This window comes from Haematobia irritans, chromosome 4, assembly GCF_050003625.1.
Source record: "Haematobia irritans isolate KBUSLIRL chromosome 4, ASM5000362v1, whole genome shotgun sequence".
NCBI lineage: Eukaryota > Metazoa > Arthropoda > Insecta > Diptera > Muscidae > Haematobia > Haematobia irritans.
In genome coordinates, this window is record NC_134400.1 from 175,095,203 (window position 1) to 175,122,211 (window position 27,009).

Consider the following 27,009-nt stretch of genomic DNA (forward strand, 5'->3'; position numbering starts at 1 on the left):
ATAAGCAGGTCATTTTCCAAGGCTAGTACTGTCCCTCCCCCTTTTTAACTTTTTCGTGGCAGTGACTCTTCTACCACCTTCAGATATCCTATGTTTACAATTGTGTTATAATTACGTCGCATATAGATGTCAAGGAGCTTCGTCCGCAGGAATCTCAACCTTTCTGCTCCTAAATCGACACAACCTCTTTTACGTCGGGGATCAAAAAGAGGAATCAAGAGCTCTCCATGACCAGAGAATTCCCGCGTGCAAGAACCCCAAGATTCTTGGTGTGACGTTTTACAGTCTGTTCATCTTTGGTAAACACGCGGAAATTGTTGCTAAGAACGTTGAGAGTACAAACAAGATCGTGAAGGTATTGGCTGATAGCACGTGGGGGAAAGATAAGGAGATGATTCAAAAGATATACCAATCATACCACTTCCTTCCTCCCTAATAATCTTTTGAGAAGGTTGGCTAACTTATGGCCGAGGAATACAGGAAATACATCTTCGCCCTGAAGGAATAAGCAGGACATTCCCCATTTTTAACTTTTTCGTGACAGTGGCTCTTCTACCATCATCAGATGTCCAACTGATAACATTTGTTTACAATTGTTTTATAATAACGTTGGGTAGATATGTCAAGCAGCTTCGTCCGCAGGAATCTCAGCCTATATGCCCCGAACTTTTTTATGTCGTGGACCACAAAAGATAATTCAGGAGCAAGAACCCCAATATTCTTGGTGTGACATTTTACAGTCTGTTCGTCTTTAGTGAACACGCGTAAATTGTTGCTATGAAAGTTGAGAGCACAAACAAGATCCTGAAAGTATAGGCTAATAGCACTTGGGGGAAATGTAAGGAGACGATTCATAAAATGTACCAGCCATACCACCTCCTTCCTCCCTAATAGTCTTAAGAGATGTTTGGCTAACTTATGGTTGGTAGACAAACGTTTGAGGAATATACAGGGAATACATCTTCGCCCTCTAGGAATAAGCAGAACATTCCCTAAAGCTAGTACTATCCTTCCACCTTTTTAACTGTTACGAGGCTGTGGCTCCTCTATCACCACCATATGCCCATCTGATAACCTATGTGGACAATTGTTCCTTAATTATATCGGACAGAGATGTCAAAGAGCTTTTCAGTGGGAATCTCAAACTTTCATTTCCATTTTCACGACGTGGACCAGAGCAGTCCCGCGTGCAAGAACCCCAAAATTCTAGGCGTGACGTTTGACAGCCTCTTGGTAAACCCAGAACATTGGGAGTAGAAACAATATCTTGAAGACATTCACTGGTAGCATTTGGGGTAAAGATATGGAGACGATTCAGTTGATTGATCGTGTCTTTATCGATTATGCGGCCCCGTTTCGACTCACAGTATAAGCGATACCCAATGGGAGTACTCAGACGGAATATTGCCATGCGTATTGCCACCGGATGTCACTTTAAGACACTGAAACAACATCTGCAACATGAGACCAAAATATTCTCAGCGTGCAACACTGCGAATCCCTCTCCCACCAGCATCTGATAAAGTGCTGGAGGGGTGACCACCCAAACCACTTCCAGGAGAGCACATTCTGAAAGAGCCAAGATCATTCGGTTCGATTTTAGAAGTGACTCACCTAATCGGCGATAACAGTGATGAAGGAATAAAAGTGGCATTGGAAGCTGCTCACACGGCAGCGTTTCAGAAGACAATCAATTCCTGCCACTACAGTGGGAGAAAGACCACCATTTGTCAGCGCTTACGAGAGACGGCTACATAGAGATACCAGGTCTCATCACCAGGTACCTAAACATATGAACCCACAATTCATGATGAAGTCACCGTGGTGCAATGGTTAGCATGCCCGCCTTGCATACACAAGGTCGTGGTTTCGATTCCTGCTTCGACCAAACACCAAAAAGTTTTTCAGCGGTGGATTATCCCACCTCTGTAACGCTGGTGACATTTCTGAGGGTTTCAAAGCTTCTCTAAGTGGTTTCACTGCAATGTGGAACGCCGTTCGGACTCGGCTATAAAAAGGAGGTCCCTTATCATTGAGCTTAACATGGAATCGGGTAGCACTCAGTGATAAGAGAGAAGTTCACCAATGTGATATCACAATGGACTGAATAGTCTAAGTGAGCCTGAAATATCGGGCTGCCACCTAAAGATAGTGGCTAAAGATATCAGTAATGGTGTGAGCCGTCGTAAAGGACGATGATCTTCTCAGAAGAGAAGCCATTCCAAATTGAGCAGTTTGTGAACAAACATTTCTTGCAAAAGAGGTCATCTTAAAATGTACACCTTCGAGTAGCCACTAGAAGACAAGCGCAAAAGATGGTGGTGAAGAGAGTGGTCCACCTTAATGACCGATGGTCACTTCTTACTCGAACGCTTCCCGAGAAAATGTCCTATAGACAGTAGTGGGGCAGACAAACAGTTCGACTGCAGACCATGGACATTCCAACAGGACTCAGTGCCATCGCTCTTAGCATACGATAAAACAGTTTCCTCGCACCATTTCTACCGCACAATGGTCACCAAAATCTCTGGTTCACAATCCGTTGGACTTTTGAGCCTGGAGCATTTCGGAGAGTCAAGTTGGCACTAAAAGTACCAAAGTGTCGATCAAAATATCGAAGAGCCACTTTCATGCAGCCTTTGATGTCTTTGTCGGTCGCTCGAAGGCCATAATTCGTGTCAAAGGTAGCCACTTCGAACCTTCCTTACATTAACAGAATACTGTATGATAAGACATAAAACCAAACGCATTGTCTCAGTTTGAATTACACCTGCTGTATACATGGTCTCAGTTCCACATTATCAATTGTGATATTTATTGCCTTCGAAATCTGCCAAAGTGAAGGGGTTATTTACTTATGGATATCGTGGGCAGTACTCACCACCCCGACCACCTTCAATATCTCTCGTACAGATCTAAAGGCCCCCGATTAAGAAACAAAACCTGTTCAAAACTTAAACCCCACAAAAGCTGATGTGAAGGCTTTTTTCCAAAATGCAAACGGGCGTTTTCCCTTTAAATAGTCTAAAAATGCTAAAGCCTTGGAAAATCTTTACAATCTTCAGCAAAACCATACTCTGGTTGGTGGCCCCCTTAAGATGTGGTACAATTTACTTTTGGTTTGGTCGTGGCACCGATCTTACGCTGATAGAATGCGTCTACATAGTTTTACAATGTATATGCGTTACATTTACCTAGAGAAAAAACTGAAAAATTGTGCAATGGGTTTGCATTTTTTTGTTTTGTTTGTGGAAGACATTTCATAAAAGGAAAATGCGTTCAAGTTTTTTGTCAACCGAACAACAACAAACGTATGTCCATATACGTGATACGACACAAATGATAAGCGTGAACGATTTACGAGGGTTCCTTGGGACAATTTTAAGATTGGTACAAGAAACAATTTTTTTGTACCACTGATCGTTACTGTGATTCTGGTAGTGATGCATTGCGTTGGTTCGAGTACACGAACCAAACGTTGGGTTCTTAATTATATGTGCGGGCGCGAGACGTATATGGAATTTAAGGATAAAAAATCGAGACTACGTTGTGTGAAAAAAGGAGCTTTCCAAGGTGGGATGATATCTCCAGCAATTTTCAATATACGGCGTTGAGATGGTTTCATATGTAGAAAACTACTATCATGGAATCGGGGCCCACTTTTGATAATATATGCGTTCAATGAAATATCTACCTTGCTAATCTTACCAGTTATTTCACTACTAGAAAATTGAGGATCCTCCACTTGTCCCACTTGTTACTACATGGACGGCAGAAGTACGCAGTTGGAGACGACGTCGAAGTGATTCCGACTACAAACTACCACAAGATTCTCGGGGTTACATTCGACAGCCACTCGCTAGCCGGCAGCACTTGGAATTTTGACAAAATTTTCTAAAGAAATAAAATTTTGACAAAATTTTCTATAGAAATAAAATTTTGACAAAATTTTCTATTGAAATAAAATTTTAACAAAAATTCCTATAGAAATAAAATTTTTACAAAATTTTCTATAGAAATAAAATTTTGACAAAATTTTCTACAAAAATAAAATTTGGACAATATTTTCTATAGAAATAAAATTTTAACAAAAATTCCTATAGAAATAAAATTTTGAGAAAATTTTCTATAGAAATAAAATTTTGACAAAATTGTCTACAAAAATAAAATTTGGACAATATTTTCTATACAAATAAATTTTTGACAAACTTTTTAATAGAAATAAAATTTTGACAAAAATTTTCTATAGAAATTAAATTTTGCCAAAATTTTCTATAGAAATAAAATGTTGACAAAATTTTTTATAGAAATGAAATTTTGACAAAATTTTTTATAGAAATAAAGTTTTGATAAATTTTAAAATGTTGACAAAATTTTCTATACAAATAAAATGTTGACAAAATTTTCTATAGAAATAAAATGTTGACAAAATAAAATAAAATTTTGACAAAATTTTCTATAGAAATAAAATTTTGACAAAATGTTCTAAAGAAATAAAATTTTAACAAAAATTCCTATAGAAATAAAATTTTAACAAAATTTTCTATAAAAATAAAATTTGGAGAACATTTTCTACTGAAATAAAATTTTGAGAAAATTTTCTACTGAAATAAAATTATGAGAAAATTTTCTACTGAAATAAAATTTTGAGAAAATTTTTTACAAAAATAAAATTAGGACAATATTTTATATAGAAATAAAATTTGGACAATATTTCCTATAAAAATAAAATGTTAACAAAATTTTCTATAAAAATAAAAGTTTGACAAAAATTTCTATAGAAATAAAATGTTGACATATTTTTTTAAGAAATAAAATTTTGACAAAATTATAGAAATAAAATTTTGACAAAATTATAGAAATAAAATTTTGACAAAATTATAGAAATAAAATTCTCTACAAATAAAATGTTAACAAAATTTTCTATACAAATAAAATGTTGACAAAATTTTCTATAGAAATAAAATGTTGACAAAATAAAATAAAATTTTGACAAAATTTTCTATAGAAATAAAATTTTGACAAAGTGTTCCAAAGAAATAAAATTTTAACAAAAATTCTTATAGAAATAAAAGTTTAACAAAATTTTCTATAAAAATAAAATTTTGAGAACATTTGCTACTGAAATAAAATTTTGAGAAAATTTTCTACTGAAATAAAATTATGAGAAAATTTTCTACTGAAATAAAATTTTGAGAAAATTTTTTACAAAAATAAAATTAGGACAATATTTTTTATAGAAATAAAATTTGGACAATATTTCCTATAAAAATAAAATTTTAACAAAATTTTCTATAAAAATAAAAGTTTGACAAAAATTTCTATAGAAATAAAATGTTGACATATTTTTTTAAGAAATAAAATTTTGACAAAATTTTCTATAGAAATAAAATTTTGCTAATCTTACCAGTTATTTCACTGCTAGAAAATTGAGGATCCTCCACTTGTCCCACTTGTTACTACATGGACGGCAGAAGTACGCAGTTGGAGACGACGTCGAGATGATTCCGACTACAAACTACCACAAGATTCTCGGGGTTACATTCAACAGCCAAATCGCTAGCCGGCAGCACTTGGAATTTTGACAAAATTTTCTAAAGAAATAAAATTTTGACAACATTTTCTATAGAAATTAAATTTTGACAAAAATTTTTATAGAAATAACATTTTGAGAAAATTTTCTATAGAAATAAAATTTTGACAAAATTTTCTACAAAAATAAAATTTGGACAATATTTTCTATATAAATAAATTTTTGACAAACTTTTTTATAGAAATAAAATTTTGACAAAAATTTTCTATAGAAATTAAATTTTGACAAAATTTTCTATAGAAATAAAATTTTGACAAAATTTTTTATAGAAATGAAATTTTGACAAAATTTTTAATAGAAATAAAATTTTGATAAATTTTTCTATAGAAATAAAATGTTGACAACATTTTCTATACATATAAAATTTTGACGAAATTTTCTATAGAAAAAAAATTTCGACAAAATTTTCTATGGAAATGAAATTTTGACAAAATTTTCTATAGAAATAAAATTTTAACAAAATTTTCTATAAAAATAACATTTTGAGAAAATTTTCTACTGCAATAAAATTTTGAGAAAATTGTTTACAAAAATAAAATTTGGACAATATTTCCTATAGAAATAAAATTTTAACAAAATTTTCTATAAAAATAAAAGTTTGACAAAAATTTCTATAGAAATAAAATTTTGACATATTTTTTATAGAAATACAATTTTGACAAAATTATAGAAATAAAATTTTGACAAAATTATAGAAATAAAATTTAGACAAAATTTTCTATAGAAATAAAATTTTGACATAATTTTCTATAGAATTAAAATTTTGTCAAAATTTTCTATAGAAATAAAATTTTGACAAAAATTTCTATAGAAATAAAATTTTGACAAAAATTTCTATAGAAATAAAATTTTGACATTTTCTATAGAAATAAAATTTTGACAAAATGTTCTTAGAAATAAAATTTCGACAATATTTTCTATAGAAAAAAATTTTTACAATATTTTCTATAGAAGTACAATTTTCACAAAAATTCCTATAGAAATAAAATTTTGACAAAATTTTCTATAAAAATAAAATATTGAGAACATTTTCAATTGAAATAAAATTTTGACAAAATTTTTTACAAATATAAAATTGCAAGATGGTTGGATGGACGCACGTTTCGGAATTACCACATTCCTCATCAGCATCCTCTACTTGCAGCAAAATTATCAACCAATTATCAGAATAAATTCAGGCAGTTCATTAAACCCAGCAATAAACCACACTTGAACCTTCCGAAAAAAGGTTTTACATTGATAGCCGGCTTATGCCGAAATAAATTCATACAAACATCTCTCTTTTCCTTTGCCACTGTCAAAACATCGATTTGAGTGAAGTTGGCTGGGTTTTATTTTGAGCGTGCTTCCTCTTCTTTCTTTCATTCGTTTTGTTTTGTTATTGTTGGTTTTTGTTCTTTAATCATTGTTGTTGTTTTTTTTTGATAATTGGTTGATAGTTTTGCTGCAAGTAGAGGATGCTGATGAGGAATGTGGTAATTCCGAAACGTGCGTCCATCCAACCATCTTGCAGTCTATAGGGCTTTGCCCAAATAAATTTGACAAAAATATTCTATAGAAAAAAATTTTGAAAAATCTGTGATAAAGAAATGCCACAGATTTTTCTCATATCGTTTGACGTACTCTGTATATATAGAGGTTTCTAGAAAATATTTCCCTCGCCATCAAAACATAAGACAAACAAGCAAGGTAAATTTTCGAAATAACCCTCGTTTTTTCCAAACTTTAACTATTGGAATTTGTCTTTGATATTTGAACGAGCATTATGGGGCTATGGCAGATTATAGAGCAACTAACTGGCCAATACAAAATAGTCGATACGAAAAAATGTAATAGAATTACTCGACGAGCCTTAATTTGTAAATTTTTGTCTCTCGCCACTTAAGCACCACCACCGTCAACTGAACAGTCTAGTAACCATTTAAAGCTAGACCAAAACCAGCCTTTCAGTGATTATAAGACCATATTTTTTGTTTTTGTTTCATTCAGCCAGATTTCCGCTACATATATATTTTGGCAATACGGCTATAGACTCAGACCAAATTCGTTTATATTGTTCGCTGTCAATTTTTATGACATCGCCGATTTTAGTGGGTAAAGCATATGAGCTATACTGGCGAGCGATGAAGCATGCGTGCGTGTAATGCATTTTAAGCGTATACCGAGAATTGCATTGGGCTGGTGTGTACGTGTGTGTGTCTATGGGCATTAAGTGTACGCATGTGTCTTAAGTCTTTCGTTTTAACAACATTGCTGTCTAATGTGTTGTATTTTAATTTCAGCAAACTTACAAAATGCGTTAGTTAACAATTTAGTGTATATTTTTTAAGAAACATTTCTTCATTAATTGGATGACGGTTTGAACGTCCAGTTTATTTTCGTTGTTTTTTTGTTTTGTTGTCGTATGTTTTTTAAGTGTGACTAGTACGAATATACATATGTTTAGCACAATAAAAATTCTATAGATTATATTATAGGAAATTGTTAACTTAAGTAAACAAGGCAAGTTTCGTCTTCACATGAAAAAATAAGAAAAATACAAGAATTCGCCTTGTTATAATTATTCTATACAGGGTGAAAAAGAATAAAACGCTGCAATTGTTTCAGTCGTTTCTTTTTAGTTTTATTGTTCAAAAACAAAAATGTCGGAAATAACATCAAATTTTAGAATTGAGTTAGATTTGATCGAATTATGACCTTCAAGCTGGCGACAAAGCCATCACACGCTGCGAAGCACCGTTTAGAGATGATCGTCAATTATGCTTTTGTTTTTTAGTGCCAACATTGCTCTCCAAAATTCCCCATACGCAAAACTCCAACGGATTGATATCCGGAGATTTTGGTGGCCATTGTGCAATAGTAATGAATTCCTTCTGACGCGCGCTGAATGCGATGGTGCTGAATCCTCTTGGAATGTCGATAGTCTGCAGCGGAAATGTTTGTCTGCCCACGGTTTCAATACTGTCTTTAGGATGTACAATGCTCTGATGATAGCCACTTTCAGTAATCGAGAATTCCAAAAAAAAAATACAAAATCTCATTTATAAACTCTCAAAAAACAATGAACCCACCAGAAAGGAAAATTTTGGTTAATTTTAGATAATTTAGGACAATTTTAGAAAAATTTTAACTAAGCAGTATTATAAACGCAGTTGTCACGCGGATTTCACAAAAAAGTAATTAGTTTTGGACAAATTATAGAAAATTTATTGGATGTAATTAAGTTTTTTCACTTGTTCCAGAAAATTTCGATGTTTGAAGGAAAAAATTGGAGTTCAAAATTGCAAGTTCATGATGGGCGCATTATTAGTAAAATTTACAAATTTTACGAAATTATGAACTATTTTGCAGATGACACAATATTATTTTTTTCTCCTTTTTTAGTTCATATAACTAACATACACCCAAAAATTATTGAAGTCAAGAAAATTTTCTCACAATGTAATAATTCCATGAACTAAAATAGACTTAAATTGGTTTAATTGTTATATAGGGTTCACTTTTCTAATGGGAGCATCTCAACTGTATGAAATTTTTATGTTATTATTAAAAGAAACAAGTATATACGGCCGTAAATTCGGCCAGGCCGAATATTATGTACCCTCCACCATGGATTGCGTAGAAACTTCTACGAAAGACTGTCATCCACAAATTTCAACTCACATGGTTGTTAAATATCATATACTACCACCACGTACCAAATTTCAACCAGATCGGATGAATTTTGCTTCTCCACAAGGCACCCGAGGTCAAATCTGGGGATCGGTTTATATGGGAGCTATATATTATTATGGACTGATAAGAACCAATTCCTCCATGGTTGTTGGATAACCTATACTAACACCACGTACCAAATTTCAACCGAATGGGAAGAATTTTGCTCTTCCAAGGTGCTCCGGAGGTCAAATCTGGGGATCGGCTTATATGGGGCCTATATATAATTATGGACCGATATCGACCAATTTTTGCACGGGTGTTTGAGGCAATATATTAACATCACGTACCAAATTTCAACTGAATCAGATAAATTTTGGTCTTCCAAGGGGCTCCGGAGGTCAAATCTGGGGATCGGTTTATATGGGAGCTATATATAATTATGGACCGATACCAATTTTAGCATGGTTGTTAGAGACCATATACTAACACCATGTACCAAATTTCAGCCGGATCGGATGAAATTTGCTTCTCTAAGAGCCTCCGCAAGCCAAATCGTTGGATCGGTTTATATGGGGGCTATATATAATTATGGACCGATATGGACCAATTTTTGCATGGTTGTTAGAGACCATATACTAACACCACATACCAAATTTCAACCGGATCAGGTGAATTTTGCTCTTCCAAAGGGCTCCGGAGGTCAAATCTGGGGATCGGTTTATATGGGGGCTACATATAATTATGGACCGATGTGGACCAATTTTTGCATGGTTGTTAGAGACCATATACTAACACCATGTACCAAATATCAACCGTATCGGATGCAGTTTGCTTCTCTTATTGGCTCCGCAAGCCAAATCTGGGGATCGATTTATATGGGGGCTATATATAATTATGAACCTATGTGGACCAACTTTTGCATGGTTGGTAGAGACCATATGCTAACACCATGTACCAAATTGCAGCCGGATCGGATGAAATTTGCTTCTCTTAGAGGCCTCGCAAGCCAAATCGGGGGATCGGTTTATATGGGGGCTATATGTAATTATGGACCGATGTGGACCTATTTTTGCATGGTTGTTAGAGACCATATACCAACAACATGTACCAAATTTCAGCCGAATCGGATGAAATTTGCTTCTCTTAGAGGCCTCGCAAGCCAAATTTGGGGGTCCGTTTCTATGGGGGCTATACGTAAAAGTGGACCGATATGACCCATTTGCAATACCATCCGACCTACATCAATAACAACTACTTGTGCCAAGTTTCAAGTCGATAGCTTGTTTCGTTCGGAAGTTAGCATGATTTCAACAGACGGACGGACGGACGTAGATCGACTTCGAATTTCACCACGACCCTGAATATATATACTTTATGGGGTCTTAGAGCAATATTTCAATGTGTTACAAACGGAATGACAAAGTTAATATAACATACCCCCCATCCTATGGTGGAGGGTATAAAAATGATTTAACACTGAAAATACAGCATGAATTACTCCCTTGTCCATTTTTAAATGTTCACTTTATTTTACAATGAATTGTTTTTTTGTTTTTGTTTATTACACAAAATAAAAACTTCAAGGTCGTTTTCACAGATTTTTATTTTCTGGTTTTCAAAATTTTGGCATTTTCGGATAAACCAAAAACTGCCTTAAAAAATCTATTTATTATGACACCCTGGCGGCAACAACCATAGGATGCCAATCGAAGGAGTAAGTTGACCTCTTTGGCATGCAAACCCGATATGTTTGTTGTGAAGCTGCTCAATTTGGAAGGGTTACTTAGGAGAGAAAACAAAATTTGGTAACTGGCCTCTTTCGTTTAATCAAAGCTAATTCCAAACTAAGTTCTTTTTTGTGCATCGGTGAGTTCTTGCAATTTTCGGAACATCAATTGCTTTAGTTCAAGTTCATTTCTCAATATGCGTTGTATACGTTCTCGCGAGCTCACGTGAATTTCGATCAAACTGCGGCGTGAATTTCGATCAAATCTGGCCTTCATCTTTCAGGAATATTTCTGGTGCTATTACCGTTGTTTGTTCTTCCACTTTAGGACGCGATACAACACTATCAGTATCACGATAACGAGCAATGGTACTAGAAACGAAAGATTTATTCACATTTAAATGATGGAGGACTTTAACGATAGCCATCTGTGGTGTGTAAAGTAAATCGACTGTATTTTTGGAATAAATAGGTTTCCTGTTACGGACAAAATGGTAACAAAAAAAAATTTATTTGGTGATAAAAAGATTGAACTTAAGAATCAAAAAACTATAACAAAGGAACAAAGTTTGCGAGGCCCGTTTTACAAACCTTTTTTTTTTTTTGCCTGCATAATTTTTTTCATTTTTTTTTAATATTTTGTAACATGGCCAGTTGATGGCAAGGTTATCACGTGTTTTGGCCCAGTTGCCAAAACCGTTTACATTTGCATATGAATTGTTGTACTTGTTTCTGTCATTAGTAACAGAGTATAAAATTAGTCGGGCTTTACCTAATATCCAAGTATGAGTGTCGTTAGACACCACAATATATGCGTACGTAATGTTTACATGGCATGCTAAGTGTCATACAGTTTAAAATTATGTTATAGCATAAATTATGGGCTAGGAGTATATAAAAATTGAGATCTAAATTTTTCTAATTTATTATGAAACTTTAAAATATGAAAAAATTCAATTAAAAAATTTTATTTAACATATTATTATAAATGAGATTAAGGTATTGATTTTATTCAGTTATCGTAAAGAAAATGTCAGCTAACAATCTATACAAACCCAGCTATACATATTTCAACACCGGCTAGAGTGCATTTCCATAACCTTTAGTATAGATAAGGCGGCGGAAGTTGACTTATTTTGGGGTCTTTTATGCTAAATTCTGTAAAAACAAAAAATACAAGATTTTTATACCCTGCGCCACACTGTGGAACAGGGTATTATAAGTTAGTGCATATGTTTGCAACACCCAGAAGGAGACGAGATAGACACATGGTGTCTTTGGCAAAAATGCTCAGGGTGGGCTCTTGAGTCGATATAGCGATGTCCGTCTGTCCGTCTGTCCGTGAACACATTTTTGTAATCAAAGTTTAGGTCGCAGTTTTAGTCCAATCCACTTCAAATTTGGCACAAGTATGTGTTTTGGCTCAGAATAGAAGAAATCGGTTCAGATTTAGATATAGCTCCCTGATTTCTTCCAACAACAATAGGGTTCTATTCTGACCCAAATTAGGAACATGTGCCAAATTTGAAGGCAATTGGACTTAAATTGCGACCTAGACTTTGATCACAAAAATGTGTTCACAGACAGACGGACAGACGAACAGACGGACATGCTTATATCGACTCAGGGACCCACCCTGAGCATTATTGCTAAAGACACCATGTGTCTATCTCGTCTCCTTCTGGGTGTTGCAAACATATGCACTAACTTATAATACCCTGTTCCACAGTGTGGCGCAGGGTCTAAAAAATATGGGAAACATTTAAATCTGATGCAATTTTAAGGAAACATCGCAAAAGTTTATTTATGATTTATCGCTCGATATATATGCATTAGAAGTTTAGAAAAATTAGTAATTTTTACAACTTTTCGACTAAGCAGTGGCGATTTTACAATTACAATGTTGGTATTTTGACCATTTTTGTCGAAATCAGAAAAACATATATATATGGGAGCTATATCTAAATCTGAACCGATGTCAACCAAATTTGGCACGCATAGCTACAATGCTAATTCTACTCCCTGTGCAAAATTTCAACTAAATCGGAGTTAATAATTGGCCTCTGTGGTCATATGAGTGTAAATCGGGCGAAAGCTATATATGGGAGATATATCCAAATCTGAACCGATTTCAACCAAATTTGGCACGCATAGTTATAATGCTAATTCTACTGCCTATGCAAAATGTCAACTAAAGCGGAGCAAAAAATTTGCCTCTGTGGGCAAATGAGTGTAAATCGGGCGAAAGCTATATATGGGAGCTATATCTAAATCTGAACCGATTTGGCTGATATTTTGCAAGTTTTTCGAGACTCATAAAATATTCGGATGTACGAAATTTAAGGAAGATCGTTTGATATACACGCCAATTATGACCAGATCGGTGAAAAATATATATGGCAGCTATATCTAAATCTGAACCGATTTTTTCCAAAATCAATAGGTATCGTCTTTGAGCCGAAACAGGACCATATACCAAATTTTAGGACAATTGGACTAAAACTGCGAGCTGTACTTTGCACACAAAAATACACCAACAGACAGACGGACAGACAGACAGACAGACGGACATCGCTAAATCGACTCACAATTTAATTCTAAGCCGATCCGTATACTAAAAGGTTGGTCTATGATTACTCCTTCTTGGTGTTACATACAAATGCACAAACTTATTATACCCTGTACCACAGTAGTGGTGAAGGGTATAAAAACATAATACGTTGTAACACCGAACAAAAATATTTACGTAATATTAAAGGTTAGGCAACCTAAATTTTATTAAACACAAATTTCTTTAAAATAATGAAATTTTAACTAAAATAAGGTTTGAAATCGTTGCTTCAAAAAATAAATTATTAAATTTAGGACACAAATTTGGAATTTTGCGTCCCTCCGTTAAAGTCATAAGTCTTTGAACTAAGGCAAATTTTCCTTCAAGTAAAGAGACACATTTTTGATCTAATGAAGTCGTCCTTAAACTAACTGACTTATTGAATCTTTAGATTTAAGATAAAAAAGCTTCAAATATAGGCTATGGCTTATTTGTTGGTATAAAGTTTTTTGTGGAATTAATAAATTTTTTTTTCTTTGAAGATACCGTTATAATTTGGATTTTAAAACAGACAATTTGTTTACGTGAATAGCTTTATTAATATACCGCAAAAAGAGAAACGAAATTCTATAAATTAGATCTGTATCCTAATTTTAATTTTTATTGATCCTAGATTTAAAGCCAGATAGGTCGCTAAAAAATGTGTTTATTTTAAAGAAGCCACATCTTTGGCTCGGAATCAATAACAAAATCTTTAAGGGAAGGTCCAAATCTTTGGATCTTTGAGTGTTTTTACTACAAATCAAGAATCTGATGCAGTCTCCAAAGTACACGTAATCAAATAATTCTTTCCCCCCCCCCCCCCCCCCCCACAAACTAAATTTTAGACAACCTTGTTTTTCAAAACAAACAAAAAAAAAATTTTTCAATAAAAAAATTTTTTCTATTCAACAAATTTTGGTTTATAAGTTTCTTGGTCATAACATGTGATGAAAGTAATTTTAGAACGACACGACAATGTATATATCATATTTTTTTTTTTTTGAGAATTATTTACAAATGAAAAACGTTTGGCCGTTGGCATTCGTATTTATCACGATACTTGAATGCTCGAAAGACAGTCTTTATAGGGACAAAAACTGAAGAAAATTGAAACGAATTTTGTCGCTTAATCCTCTTAAAGGTACTGGAGTCTGATGATGTGTGTTGTGTCATGGCATCATGCATCACTACTACATTTGGCATTTGGGGTTAGAGTACAATTTTTTTAGGCAACAATGGGGGCAGCAAAGGTGGTTTTGGCAACAACGGCAGCTGGGGCAGCTACAACGGGGGCAGCAGCAACGGGCACATCCTTTTGGACTACAGCATTGAAGCCATTGATATCGTCAGCATAGTAGTTGACGGTACGACGGGAACCATCGGGTTCAATGAGGGAGTAAGAGCCACGAACAACACCACCGTCACGGGTTTCTTCTTGGGTTTTCGAATCACCGGTCAAGGTGTCTTGGACATCGTAGGCGAATTTGTATTGAGGATGGGCATCGACAATTTCGGGTTCAACAATGGCAGCCTTGGCAACAACGGGAGCAGCTACTGGAGCAGCAGCCAAGGGGGCAGCTACGGGAGCAGTAATAGTCTTGGCCAATACAGGAGCTGGGGCAGCAGCAACATAAGGAGCTGGAGCAGCAGCTACATAGGGGGCTGGAGCAGCAGCTACATAGGGGGCTGGAGCAGCAGCCACATAAGGAGCTGGAGCGGCAGCAAAAGTTTTAGCCACCAATGGAGCGGCGGCGGCATAAGTCTTGGCAACTGGAGCAGCCACATAGGGAGCTGGAGCTGCAGCTACATAGGGAGCTGGGGCAGCACTATAAATTGGAGCTGGAGCAGCAAAAGCTGGGGCAGCGGCAAAAGTCTTGGCTACTAATGGAGCTGAATAAGCTGCTGGAGCGGCAAAATATGGAGCAGCGGCAAAGGGAGCAGCAGCGGCATAAGGAGCAGCACCAAAAGCAGCAGCAGCGGTATAGGGTCCAGCAACGGGAGCTAAACCAGCATTGGCAGAGAGGGCCAGTGTAGAGGCAACAGCGGCAACCTAAATGATAGATCACAAAAAAAAAAAAAAAGAATTGATTAACCTCCTCGGGATCGGTTCATTTTTTAATTTTCTCGAAATCTCATAGTACACTGAAAAAAATATTTACGTGATATTAAAGATAACGCAACCTAAATTCTAGGATGCGAAATAAACAAAATATTAAGGACAAATTTCTTTAAAATAATGAAATTTTAATTAAAATAAAGTTTATAGTCTTTGCTTCAAATATTTTTTTCATTGAATTTAGGACACAAATTTTTTAAATTTGTTTCCCTCCGTTAAAGTCACATGTCTTTGAACTAAGGCTAATTTTCCTTAAAGTAAAGAAACACATTTTTTATATAAAGAAATTGTCCTTAAATTAACTTAATTATTGAAACTTTAGATTTAAGATAAAAAACTCTTCAAATATAGGCTAAGACTTATTTTGAGGATTTAGAGTCTTTGGTTTAAAGTTTTTTTTTTTTTTATTAAAAAAACATTGTGTACTTTGAAGTATCCGTTATAATTTGGATTTTTAAGCTGGCATTTGTTTGTACGTGAGTACCTTTATTAATAACCGCGAAAAGAGAATGAAAATTTGATAAATGAGATCTGTATCCTAATTTTAATTTTATTGTTCGTAGATTTAAAGCCATAGGTCGCTAAAAAATTTCTTTATTTTAAAGAAGCCGCATCTTTGGCTCGGAATCAATACCAAAATCCTTAAGGGAAGGTCAAAATTTTTGGATCCAAGTAAACTTTTTTTCATAGTTGCTGAAAATTTCTAAAAATAAAAAAACTTGATCTGTCTTCAATCACGAAATTAATTAATCCCTCAAATTTTTTTAACCAAACGTTTTTTAATCAACGAACAAAAATGGCAAACAAATAATTGATCCAATACATTTTTTCTCAAAACTTTAGTTTAGTTAAATATGAGATAACACAACTTTTCAAATAACAATTTCAGAAGTGGACAACCACGGCCGGCCAAACGTTCCCCACATTTTGGGGGCGTCCACTTATGAGAGGTTAATTTTAATGTGTACACGTCTCACGAAAATTGTCCATTTTTGAGAGGTGTTCATTTTTCGGAGTGCCCAAGTTTGAGAGGTTTCACTGTAATTAATTTTATCACTAGAACGCCGGTTTTTTTTATTCTAAAGGGTGATTCTTTTGAGGTTAGGATTTTCATGCATTAGTATTTGACAGATCACGTGGGATTTCAGACATGGTGTCAAAGAGAAAGATGCTCAGTATGCTTTGACATTTCATCATGAATAGACTTACTAACGAGCCACAACGTCGAATTTTCAGTGAATGGGCCCTAGAAAAGTTGGCAGAAAATCCGCTTTTTTATCGACAAATTTTGTTCAGCGATGAGGCTCATTTCTGGTTGAATGGCTACGTAAATAAGCAAAATTGCCGCATTTGGAGTGAAGAGCAACCAGAAGCCGTTCAAGAACTGCCCATGCATCCCGAAAAATGCACTGTTTGGTGTGGTTTGTACGCTGGTGGAATCATTGGACCGTATTTTTTCAAAGATGCTGTTGGACGCAACGTTACGGTGAATGGCGATCGCTATCGTTCGATGCTAACAAACTTTTTGTTGCCAAAAATGGAAGAACTGAACTTGGTTGACATGTGGTTTCAACAAGATGGCGCTACATGCCACACAGCTCGCGATTCTATGGCCATTTTGAGGGAAAACTTCGGAGAACAATTCATCTCAAGAAATGGACCGGTAAGTTGGCCACCAAGATCATGCGATTTGACGCCTTTAGACTATTTTTTGTGGGGCTACGTCAAGTCTAAAGTCTACAGAAATAAGCCAGCAACTATTCCAGCTTTGGAAGACAACATTTCCGAAGAAATTCGGGCTATTCCGGCCGAAATGCTCGAAAAAGTTGCCCAAAATTGGACTTTCCGAATGGACCACCTAAGACGCAGCCGCGGTCAACATTTAAATGAAATTATCTTCAAAAAGTAAATGTCATGGACCAATCTAACGTTTCAAATAAAGAACCGATGAGATTTTGCAAATTTTATGCGTTTTTTTTAAATAAAAGTTATCAAGCTCTTAACAAATCACCCTTTATATATACGATCAGATTTATATGTTTTTGATTTTTTTTTAGTAAAATGTTTTTATTTTCCTTCCATTATTTTAATATCCATCTTTTTAATTCTTGAGGAGAAATTTGATTACTTTATAAAATTAAGATTTCCAAAAAAAAAACTACACGAAACTGCTTTAAGATACTTACGGCAAACGATTTCATTGTTAGGCTTAGGTTATTGGGGGGATTTGTAATCACTGTCGGTTGTTTAAAATTGAACTGACATATCGTTACCAAATTTGTTTGGCTATTTATATTGGCCAATGGCTTAGTGAAGAAGCTCCACATAACTCAAAGGGAATACAAGAAAATTTTCCATAATATAAAACTGCTAGATACTAGAAGATTGTACGAACAAGGCATAAGTAATCATCGCATTGATGTATTCTTTATGAATGGCCCTCAAACCTAATACTAAAACAAAAACAAAAAGCATACGCATATATTCACCTGTCATCCTTGTTGCCATTACCTCGATTGCACTATATATATATTAATTGTTTTTTTTTTTTTTATTTTATAAGCTGCGGTCTAGCAGCTATAAAATAAATTCAAATAAGGGGTGTGCACGTGAGACGATAATATTTTCGTGACAACTATGTATTGCTTTTAGTCATAATAAATTTCTTGTATGTAAACTGAAAAAATATTGACCTAATAGGAATGATTTTACAACTTCGATTTTAGGATACACAATGTATATTACACAATACCTGGGACAAATTTCTTTAAAGACGCGGCTTCTTTAAAATAAGGACATTTTTTGGGAGCTATCTAGCTTTAAATCTAGGCCCTATAATCTTCTATAGAAAAAAAACTGGACAAAATTTTCTATAGAAATAAAATTTTGACAAAATTTTCTACAGAAATAAAATTTTGACAAAATTGTTTATAGAAATAAAATTTTGACAAAATTTTCTATAAAAATAAAATTTGACAAAATTTTCTATAAAAATAAAATTTTGGCAAAATTTTCTATAGAAATACAATTTTGGTAAAATTTTCTATAGAAATAAAATTTTGAAAAAAATTCCATAGAAATAAAATTTTGAAAAAAATTCCATAGAAATAAAATTTTGACAAAATCTTCTGTAGAAATAAAATTTTGACAAAATTTTCTGCAGAAATAAAATTTTGACAAAATTGTTTATAGAAATAAAATTTTGACAAAATTTTCTATAAAAATAAAACTTTGAAAAAAATTCCATAGAAATAAAATGTTGACAAATTTTTCTGTAGAAATAAAATTTTGACAAACATTTTTTGAGAGCTATCTAACTATAAATCTAGGCCCTATAAAATTAAAATTGGGCCACAGATCCACTGATAAATAAAATAAAATTTTGACAAAATTTTCTATAGAAATAAAATTTTGAAAAAATTTCCGTAGAAATAAAATTTTGACAACACTTTCTATAGAAATAAATTTGGACAAAATCTTCTATAGAAATAAAATTTTGACAAAATCTTCTATAGAAATAAAATATTGACAAAATTTTCTATAGAAATACAATTTTGACAAAATTTTCTATAGAAATAAAATTTTGCAAAATTTTCTATAGAATTAAATTTTGACAAAATCTTCTATAGAAAAAAAATTTGGACAAAATTTTCTATAGAAATAAAATTTTGACAAAATTTTCTACAGAATAAAATTTTGACAAAATTTTCTACAGAAATAAAATTTTGACAAAATTGTTTATAAAATTAAAATTTTGAAAAAATTTTCTGTAAAAATAAAATTTTGAAAAAATTCCATAGAAATAAAATGTTGACAAAATCTTCTGTAGAAATAAAATTTTGACAAAATTTTCTATAGAAATAAAATTTTGTCAAAATTTTCTATAGAAATAAAATTTTGACAAAATTTTCTATAGAAATAAAATTGTGACAAAATTTTCTATAGAAATAAAATTTTGAAAAAATTTCCTTAGAAATACAATTTTGACAACACTTTCTATAGAAATAAAATTTTGACAAAATCTTCTATACAAATAAAATTTTGACAAAATTTTCTATAGAAATAAAATTTTGACAAAATCTTCTATAGAAATAAAATTTTGACAAAATTTTCTATAGAAATAAAATTTTGACAAAATCTTCTATAGAAATAAAATTTTGCAAAATCTTCTATAGAAATAAAATTTTGACAAAATTTTCTATAGAAATACAATTTTGACAAAATCTTCTATAGAAATAAAGTTTTGATAAAATTTTCCACAGAAATAAAATTTTGACAAAATTGTTTATAGAAATAAAATTTTGACAAAATTTTCTATAGAAATAAAATTTTGCAAAATTTTCTATAGAATTAAATTTTGACAAAATTTCTATAGAAATAAAATTTTGACAAAATTTACTATAGAAATAAAATTTTGACAAAATTTTCTATAGAAATAAAATTTTGACTAAATTGTTTATAGAAATAAAATTTTGACAAAATTTTCTATAAAAATAAAATTTGACAAAATTTGACAAAATTTTCTATAAAAAATTTTTGGGAAAATTTTCTATAGAAATAAAATTGTGAAAAAAATTCCATAGAAATAAAATTTTGACAAAATCTTCTATAGAAATAAAATTTTGACAAAATTTTCTACAGAAATAAAATTTTGACAAAATTGTTTATAGAAATAAAATTTTGACAAAATTTTCTATAAAAATTAAATTTTGCAAAAAAAAATTCCATAGAAATAAAATGTTGACAAAATTTTCTATAGAAATAAAATTTTGACAACATTTTCTATAGAAATAAAATTTTGCCAAAATTTTCTATAGAAATAAAATTTTGACAAAATTTTCTATAGAAATAAAATTTTGACAAAATTTTCTATAGAACTAAAATTTTGAAAAAATTTCCATAGAAATACAATTTTGACAACACTTTCTATAGAAATAAAATTTTGACAAAATCTTCTATAGAAATAAAATTTTGACAAAATTTTCTATAGAAATAAAATTTTGCAAAATTTTCTATAGAAATAAAATTTTGACAAATCTTCTATAGAAATAAAATTTTGACAAAATTTTCTATAGAAATAAAATTTTGACAAAATCTTCTATAGAAATAAAGTTTTGACAAAATTTTCCACAGAAATAAAATTTTGACAAAATTGTTTATAGAAATAAATTTTTGAAAAAATTTGTTATAAAAATAAAATTTTGACAAAATTTTCTATAGAAATAAAATGTTGACAAAATTTTCTATAGAAATAAAATTTTGACAAATTCTATAGAAATAAATAAATTTTAACACAATTTTCTATAAGTTCAATATCATAAAAAATTTTAATTTTCGAGTTTCCACTCTTTGAAGAATTAGTAACTTCCCTCGCTGGTACAAGCTAAATCGTTAAAGTATTTAAAATTCGAATCATTTACAATTCAAGGGATATACACGCAAAAAAAAATAATTCTTTCCTCCCAAACGAAGTTTTAGACAAGCAAAGATCGTTTCTCATTTGCTTTTCGTTGTATATTAAGGAACTATGTAAAAACATTTTCATAAAGACTAACTCAAAAAAAAAACAATGTTTGCTGACTAGTTGCATTTGCCCTTTCTCACTTCCACGAGGTTTTTTAGTTCTTAACACCTTTTTCTGTAATACAAACAATTTAGAAATAAATATTCGCTGGTATACATTTTTTGTAAATTTTATCTTTCGCCTGGGAGGAGAATCGAACCGCGGATCATGCAATTTGTAAGCCAACACACTATCCACTGGGCTACGTAGCTGTTATTGTCATCAATAGACAATTATCGTTATAAGTTATATTTATATAGCATAGTTTGCGGCGCCCATGAGCAGACTAAACAAATTTTATTTAGCACCAACATACATTTAGTTGGACAACGTGGAGCAGTGGTTGATATGTCCGCCTTGCATTCCATGGGTCCTGGGTTCAATCCTTGCTTCGACCGAACACCGAAAAGTTGTTTGTTTGTTTTTTTTTTTAACATATATTCCCGATATGTTCGAAAGATTCCGAAAAGGTGTTCATCAACATTACATACTACTATATTAAATGTTTACTATGAAGCTGTAAAATGAGTCGATCCAGCCACGTCCGTAGTTCGGATGGCATTGCAGATGGGCCATATCGACCCACTTTTACGTATAGCCCCCTATAAACGGACCCCCAGATTTGGCTTGCGGAGCCTCTTAGAGAAGCAAATTTCATCGGATCCGGTTGAAATTTGGTACGTGGTGTTAGTATATGATCTCTAATAAACATGCAAAAAATGATCCATATCGGCCAGTAATAATATATAGCCCCCATATAAACGGATCCCCAGATTTGACCTCCGGAGCCTTTTGGAGGAGCAAAATTCATCCGATTCGTTTGAAATTTGATACGTGGTGTTAGTATATGATCTCTAATAAACATGCAAAAATGTATCCATATCAGTCCATAGTTATATGTAGTCCCCATATAAGCTGATCCCCAGATTTGACCTCCGGAACCTCTTGGAGGAGCAAATTTCATCTGATCCGGTTTAAATTAGGTACGTGGTCTACATATACAGTCTTTAACCACCATGCAAAAATTAGTCCATATCGGTCCATTTATATAGCCCCCATATAAACCGATCCCAGTTTTGATCTCCGGACCCTCTTGGTTCATATCGGTCTATAGTTATATATATCACCCAGGTAAACCGATTCCCAATCACAAAAAAATTGGAAATTATGAATAAATTTCTTGGTAATTTTATAGGATTTTCTACATTCTTATGAATTTTCCGATTATAATTACAATTTTAATCAACCAATGTTGAGTATGTATATAGAAATTAATTAATCTCAAACAAATTCGTTTAAATTCAAATTAAATTTTTAAATTGATGTATTGTTTTTTCTTTAATTAAAATGTTAATTGGGGCAATTTTGATTAAATTTGTTTAAAAAGTTAATTGTATCAATTAATTAATTGATTACGATTACGATTTGAACTTAAAAAATAATTAAAAAGGGTCCTCTACACCCGAGAAAAATCTTTATAATATTCCGCATTTGAAGAAAATTTAGATAGTGCTCATTTGTAAAGGTCGTATAAAAAATGACTCAAAATTTAAAATGAAAAAAATCCTGGCACGATCAAAATCTTTGAATACAAGTAAACTTTCCTTGAGTATTTTCATTCATAATAGCTTAAGTGCACTGAAAAAAATATTTACGTGATATTAAAGATTACGCAGCCCCAATTTTAGAATGCGTAATTTACACACTATTAAAAACAAATTTCTTTAAAATAATGAAATTTTAATTAAAAGAAAGTTTATAAACATTGCTGCAAAAAATTTTTTTCATTAAATTTAGGACACACATTTTGAAAATTTGCGTCCCTTCGTTAAAGTTTAATGTCTTTAAACTTAGGCAAATTTTCCTTGAAGTAAAGAAACACATTTTTGATTAAAAGAAATTAACTGAAATATTGAATCTTTAGATTTAAGATAAAAACGCTTCAAATTTAGGCTATAGGCTTATTTTGAGGATTTAGCATCTTTGGTTAAAGTTTTTTTTTGGAATTAAGAAAATTTTTTTTACTTCGAAGTATACGTCATAATTTGGATTTTTAAACTGACATTTGTTTGTACGTGAATAGCTTTATTAATATACCGGTAAAATAGAATGAAAATTCGATAAATGAGATCTGCATCCTAATTTGAATTTTATAGATCCTAGATTTAAAGCCAGATAGGTCGCAAAAAAATTTCCTTATTTTAAAGAACCCTTAATGGAATGTCAAAATCTTTGGATCCAAGTAAACTTTTTTTTTGAGTGTGTGGTCTATTTCGCTAGTGTTGTTTAATTTTTAAATTGTTCTTTAATTCCAAGAGTGACTTAGCGTGAGTAGAAATTTTCAATAGTGAGCCATCGTGTAATAGTACTCATGTGCACATCTCTAATACAATTACCCAAAATTTAAATTTTTTAAATTTTGGACATAAGAAAATTCTTGGCACGTAAATCGGGTAAAACTGCTGCTGTATATGGCCATATTAGCAGTAGTAAAGGCTAAAACTTCACCATAAACACTATGCGCATGTGCGCGCTTACCCAAATGCAATGCCACTTTGTTTTTCTGTGTGTGTGTGTTTGTTTTTTAACGACAAGGCCTTGTTTCGTCTTTCAATAAAATTTGAAGAGAAAAAAAAACTATTTCTGCAATATTTACCTTTGCTTTGTCCAATGAAAGTGAATTGACGCCTGCCAATAATTATCATTCAATACTGATAGTATTTAACACTTACCGAAAAAAAAAAACAAATAACAAAATCACATTTACTACTCATCGATATTTGTTGGCAGTTAGGTGACTATTCCCTGAGATATTGATGATTGGTTATTTGCGTATTCGGTTTTTGTTTAACGATTTCTACATTTTCCTTAAAAAATTCGACTTTAATTTGTTTTGCGTGTCCCATCAAATATTTAGCTCACTCACTGTCAATCGAAATTCATTGTGACACTGAAACTATGGTGAACGCAGTTATGACGTGAAATTATTTTAAAGTAAAAAAAAAAAGTAAAAAACAGTAATTTTAACAAAGTGGTTGTTTTAAATTTCGAATAGCATTCTTCCTGGATTAGTACACTGCAACAGATATTGTCGTGAGGTCAAAGATTGCATGTCCTTAAAATACGAATGAGAATTTTGCTTATCCAAAAGTCAATAAACTTTACAATGAAGTCGTTTTGTCGTTATAGTTAGTGTTTCCACTTAAAACTAGGTATCTTTACATTACTAGAGCGGCAAAATGGTCTGAAAAATACGTATTTTTTGTTGATTGTTAAAAAAGTTTATATATACGAGGGCGGTTCGTAAACTTCTTAGCCTATCAATGAAAGAGAATAGTTAGTTTTTCAAAAATATTTTTATTTTTCAATATAATCTCCTGAAACTTCAATACACTTAGTCCAACGCTTTTCTAGCAATCCTTCAAAATAGTGGTTTACAACTGTACGAGTAATCGCATCTTCATTTGAGGTAAAACGCTTGCCAGCAAGGAATTTGTTTAGGAGCTAAATCAGGAGAATAAGGTGGGTGGTCAAACAATTCGTACTTTAATTCGTTGATTTTAGCCATTGTTAAAACACTCTTGGCGCTGGTGCGTTGTCTTGTTGAAAAATTATGTTTTTGTATTGTACGCCAGGACGTTTTTCTCGAATTTGTACATTTAATTGATCCAAAAGGTTGCAATAGTACTCTGAATTTATTGTTTTACCCTTTTGCAGATAGTCATTCAATAAAATACCTTTGAAGTCCCAAAAAACCGTTGGCATAACCTTACCAACCGATTGTTTTTGCCTTCTTTGGGGCACTTCCTCCAGCTTCAGTCCATTGTTTGGATTGTTCTTTTGTCTCTGGAGTATACGCTGAAAAAAATATTGTCGTGAGGTCAAAGATTTCATGTCTTTAAAATACGAATGCAAATTTTGCTTAGCATAGAAGACGCATTTCTCTAATATAAAGTTTTTTTCCTTGTCCTAAAGTCGATTAACTTTTCAAAGAAGTCGTATTGTCCTTATAATTAAGAGATTTCACTAACAAATGGGTATCATAACATGAAAGAAAAAATGTTTGGGCTAAGGTCAACTTGACTTTAATAATTCAGAAAAATCCTTCAAATTTAATGAAATTGTCTTTAAATTTGTTGTCTTTTTGCATCTTGCCAATAAAGAAAAAAATCGTTCAAATATAGGACATGATTTTCAACACTTTATTCTAAAGACGTTTTTTACTTGAAACAAATCATATTTCTACAGTAAGTCTAGTCTTAATTTAGAAAATAAAGTTGTCGTTAACTCGTTTTTAAAGGACTTTGATAGCATATGGAGAAAAAAAGCTGCAAAAGCGAAAAATAAAAATTTGCTTCCTAGAAGCAAGTACACAAAACCCAAATTTAAAGGAGAATTGTGTCTTAAAAGTATCCTGACTTGTATTCTCCGCTTCTTTGGCTCGGAATCAATACCAAAATTTTTAAAGCAAAGACAAAATCGTTGGAACCGAGCATGTTTTTTTTTTTTCAGTGCATATAAACGTACCCGCAAATTTGGCTTGCGATTGCTCTAAGAGAAGCAAATTTCATCCGATCCGGGTGAAATTTGGTACATATTGTTTGTATATGGTCTCTAACAACCATGCAAAAATTGGTCCATATCGGTCCATAATTACATATAGGGAGCCACCGTGGTGCAATGGTTAGCATGCCCGCCTTGCATACACAAGGTCGTGGGTTCGATTCCTGCTACGACCGAACACCAAAAAGTTTTTCAGCGGTGGATTATCCCACCTCAGTAATGCTGGTGACATTTCTGAGGGTTTCAAAGCTTCTCTAAGTGGTTTCACTGGAATGTGGAACGCCGTTCGGACTCGGCTATAAAAAGGAGGTCCCTTGTCATTGAGCTTAACATGGAATCGGGCAGCACTCAGTGATAAGAGAGAAGTTCACCACTGTGGTATCACAATGGACTGAATAGTCTAAGTGAGCCTGATACATCGGGCTGCCACATAACCTAACCTAACCTAACCTAACCTAACCTAACCTAACCTAACCTAACCTAACCTAACCTAACCTAACCTAACCTACATATAGCCCCCATATAAACCGATCCCCCGATTTGGCTTGCGGAGCCTCTAAGAGAACCAAATTTCATCCGATCCGGCTGAAATTTGGTACATGGTGTTAGTATATGGTTTCTAACAACGATGCAAAAATTGGTTCATATCGGTCCACTTTTACGTATAGCCCCCTGTTGGAGTATGCAAGACGGGGAATCGGGACGAAAGCTTTGATATGCCAGAGACGGGTACTTTGTGCCGATGTCCGAACAAATAATGGACTGTATATTGGGGACTGGTGTTTACTCCGTTGGTGCGAGGGATCTTCAACAAAGAGGAGAAATTCAGTGGTGGAACACTGTGCAGTACAAAATATCTCTCACAAGAGATATTATGAACAAGAAATAAGAAAAGGGAAAGAGTTGGTTGAGTTTCAGTTGCTTTATTTCAGAGTGTGTTATGCTCACCGTTCCAGAGATATGATGCAAGTGTTTGAATTCATCTTAGAGTACTTGCCAAGAAAATATTTTCTTAAATATTGATAATTCACAATAGATACTTAAGCCTAGTGATTCACGACATTGGTAATTATTCAAAACAGTATCGTAAAATTTAACTTTAAACTGAATGGTATAAGTCTAAACTGGCAAGTTTAGACACCCCCATATAAACGGACCCCCAAATATGGCTTGCGATTGCTCTAAGAGAATCAAATTT

At 32.7% G+C, this 27,009-nt stretch overlaps 2 protein-coding genes across 4 annotated transcripts in view; one reads left to right on the forward strand and one right to left on the reverse strand.

Moving 5' to 3' along the window:
• LOC142237241 (neurobeachin-like protein 1) overlaps positions 1–27,009 on the forward strand; it is a 272,260-nt gene that overhangs the window by 206,218 nt on the left and 39,033 nt on the right. The window lies entirely within an intron of this gene.
• Cpr64Ad (Cuticular protein 64Ad) lies at positions 14,455–17,938 on the reverse strand. The gene is made up of 2 exons (XM_075304269.1): positions 17,872–17,938; positions 14,455–15,619 (listed from the first exon to the last, which is right to left on the reverse strand). The coding sequence occupies exons 1-2, from the start codon at positions 17,884–17,886 to the stop codon at positions 14,795–14,797; spliced, it is 840 nt and encodes a 279-aa protein (XP_075160384.1). The 5' UTR covers positions 17,887–17,938; the 3' UTR covers positions 14,455–14,794.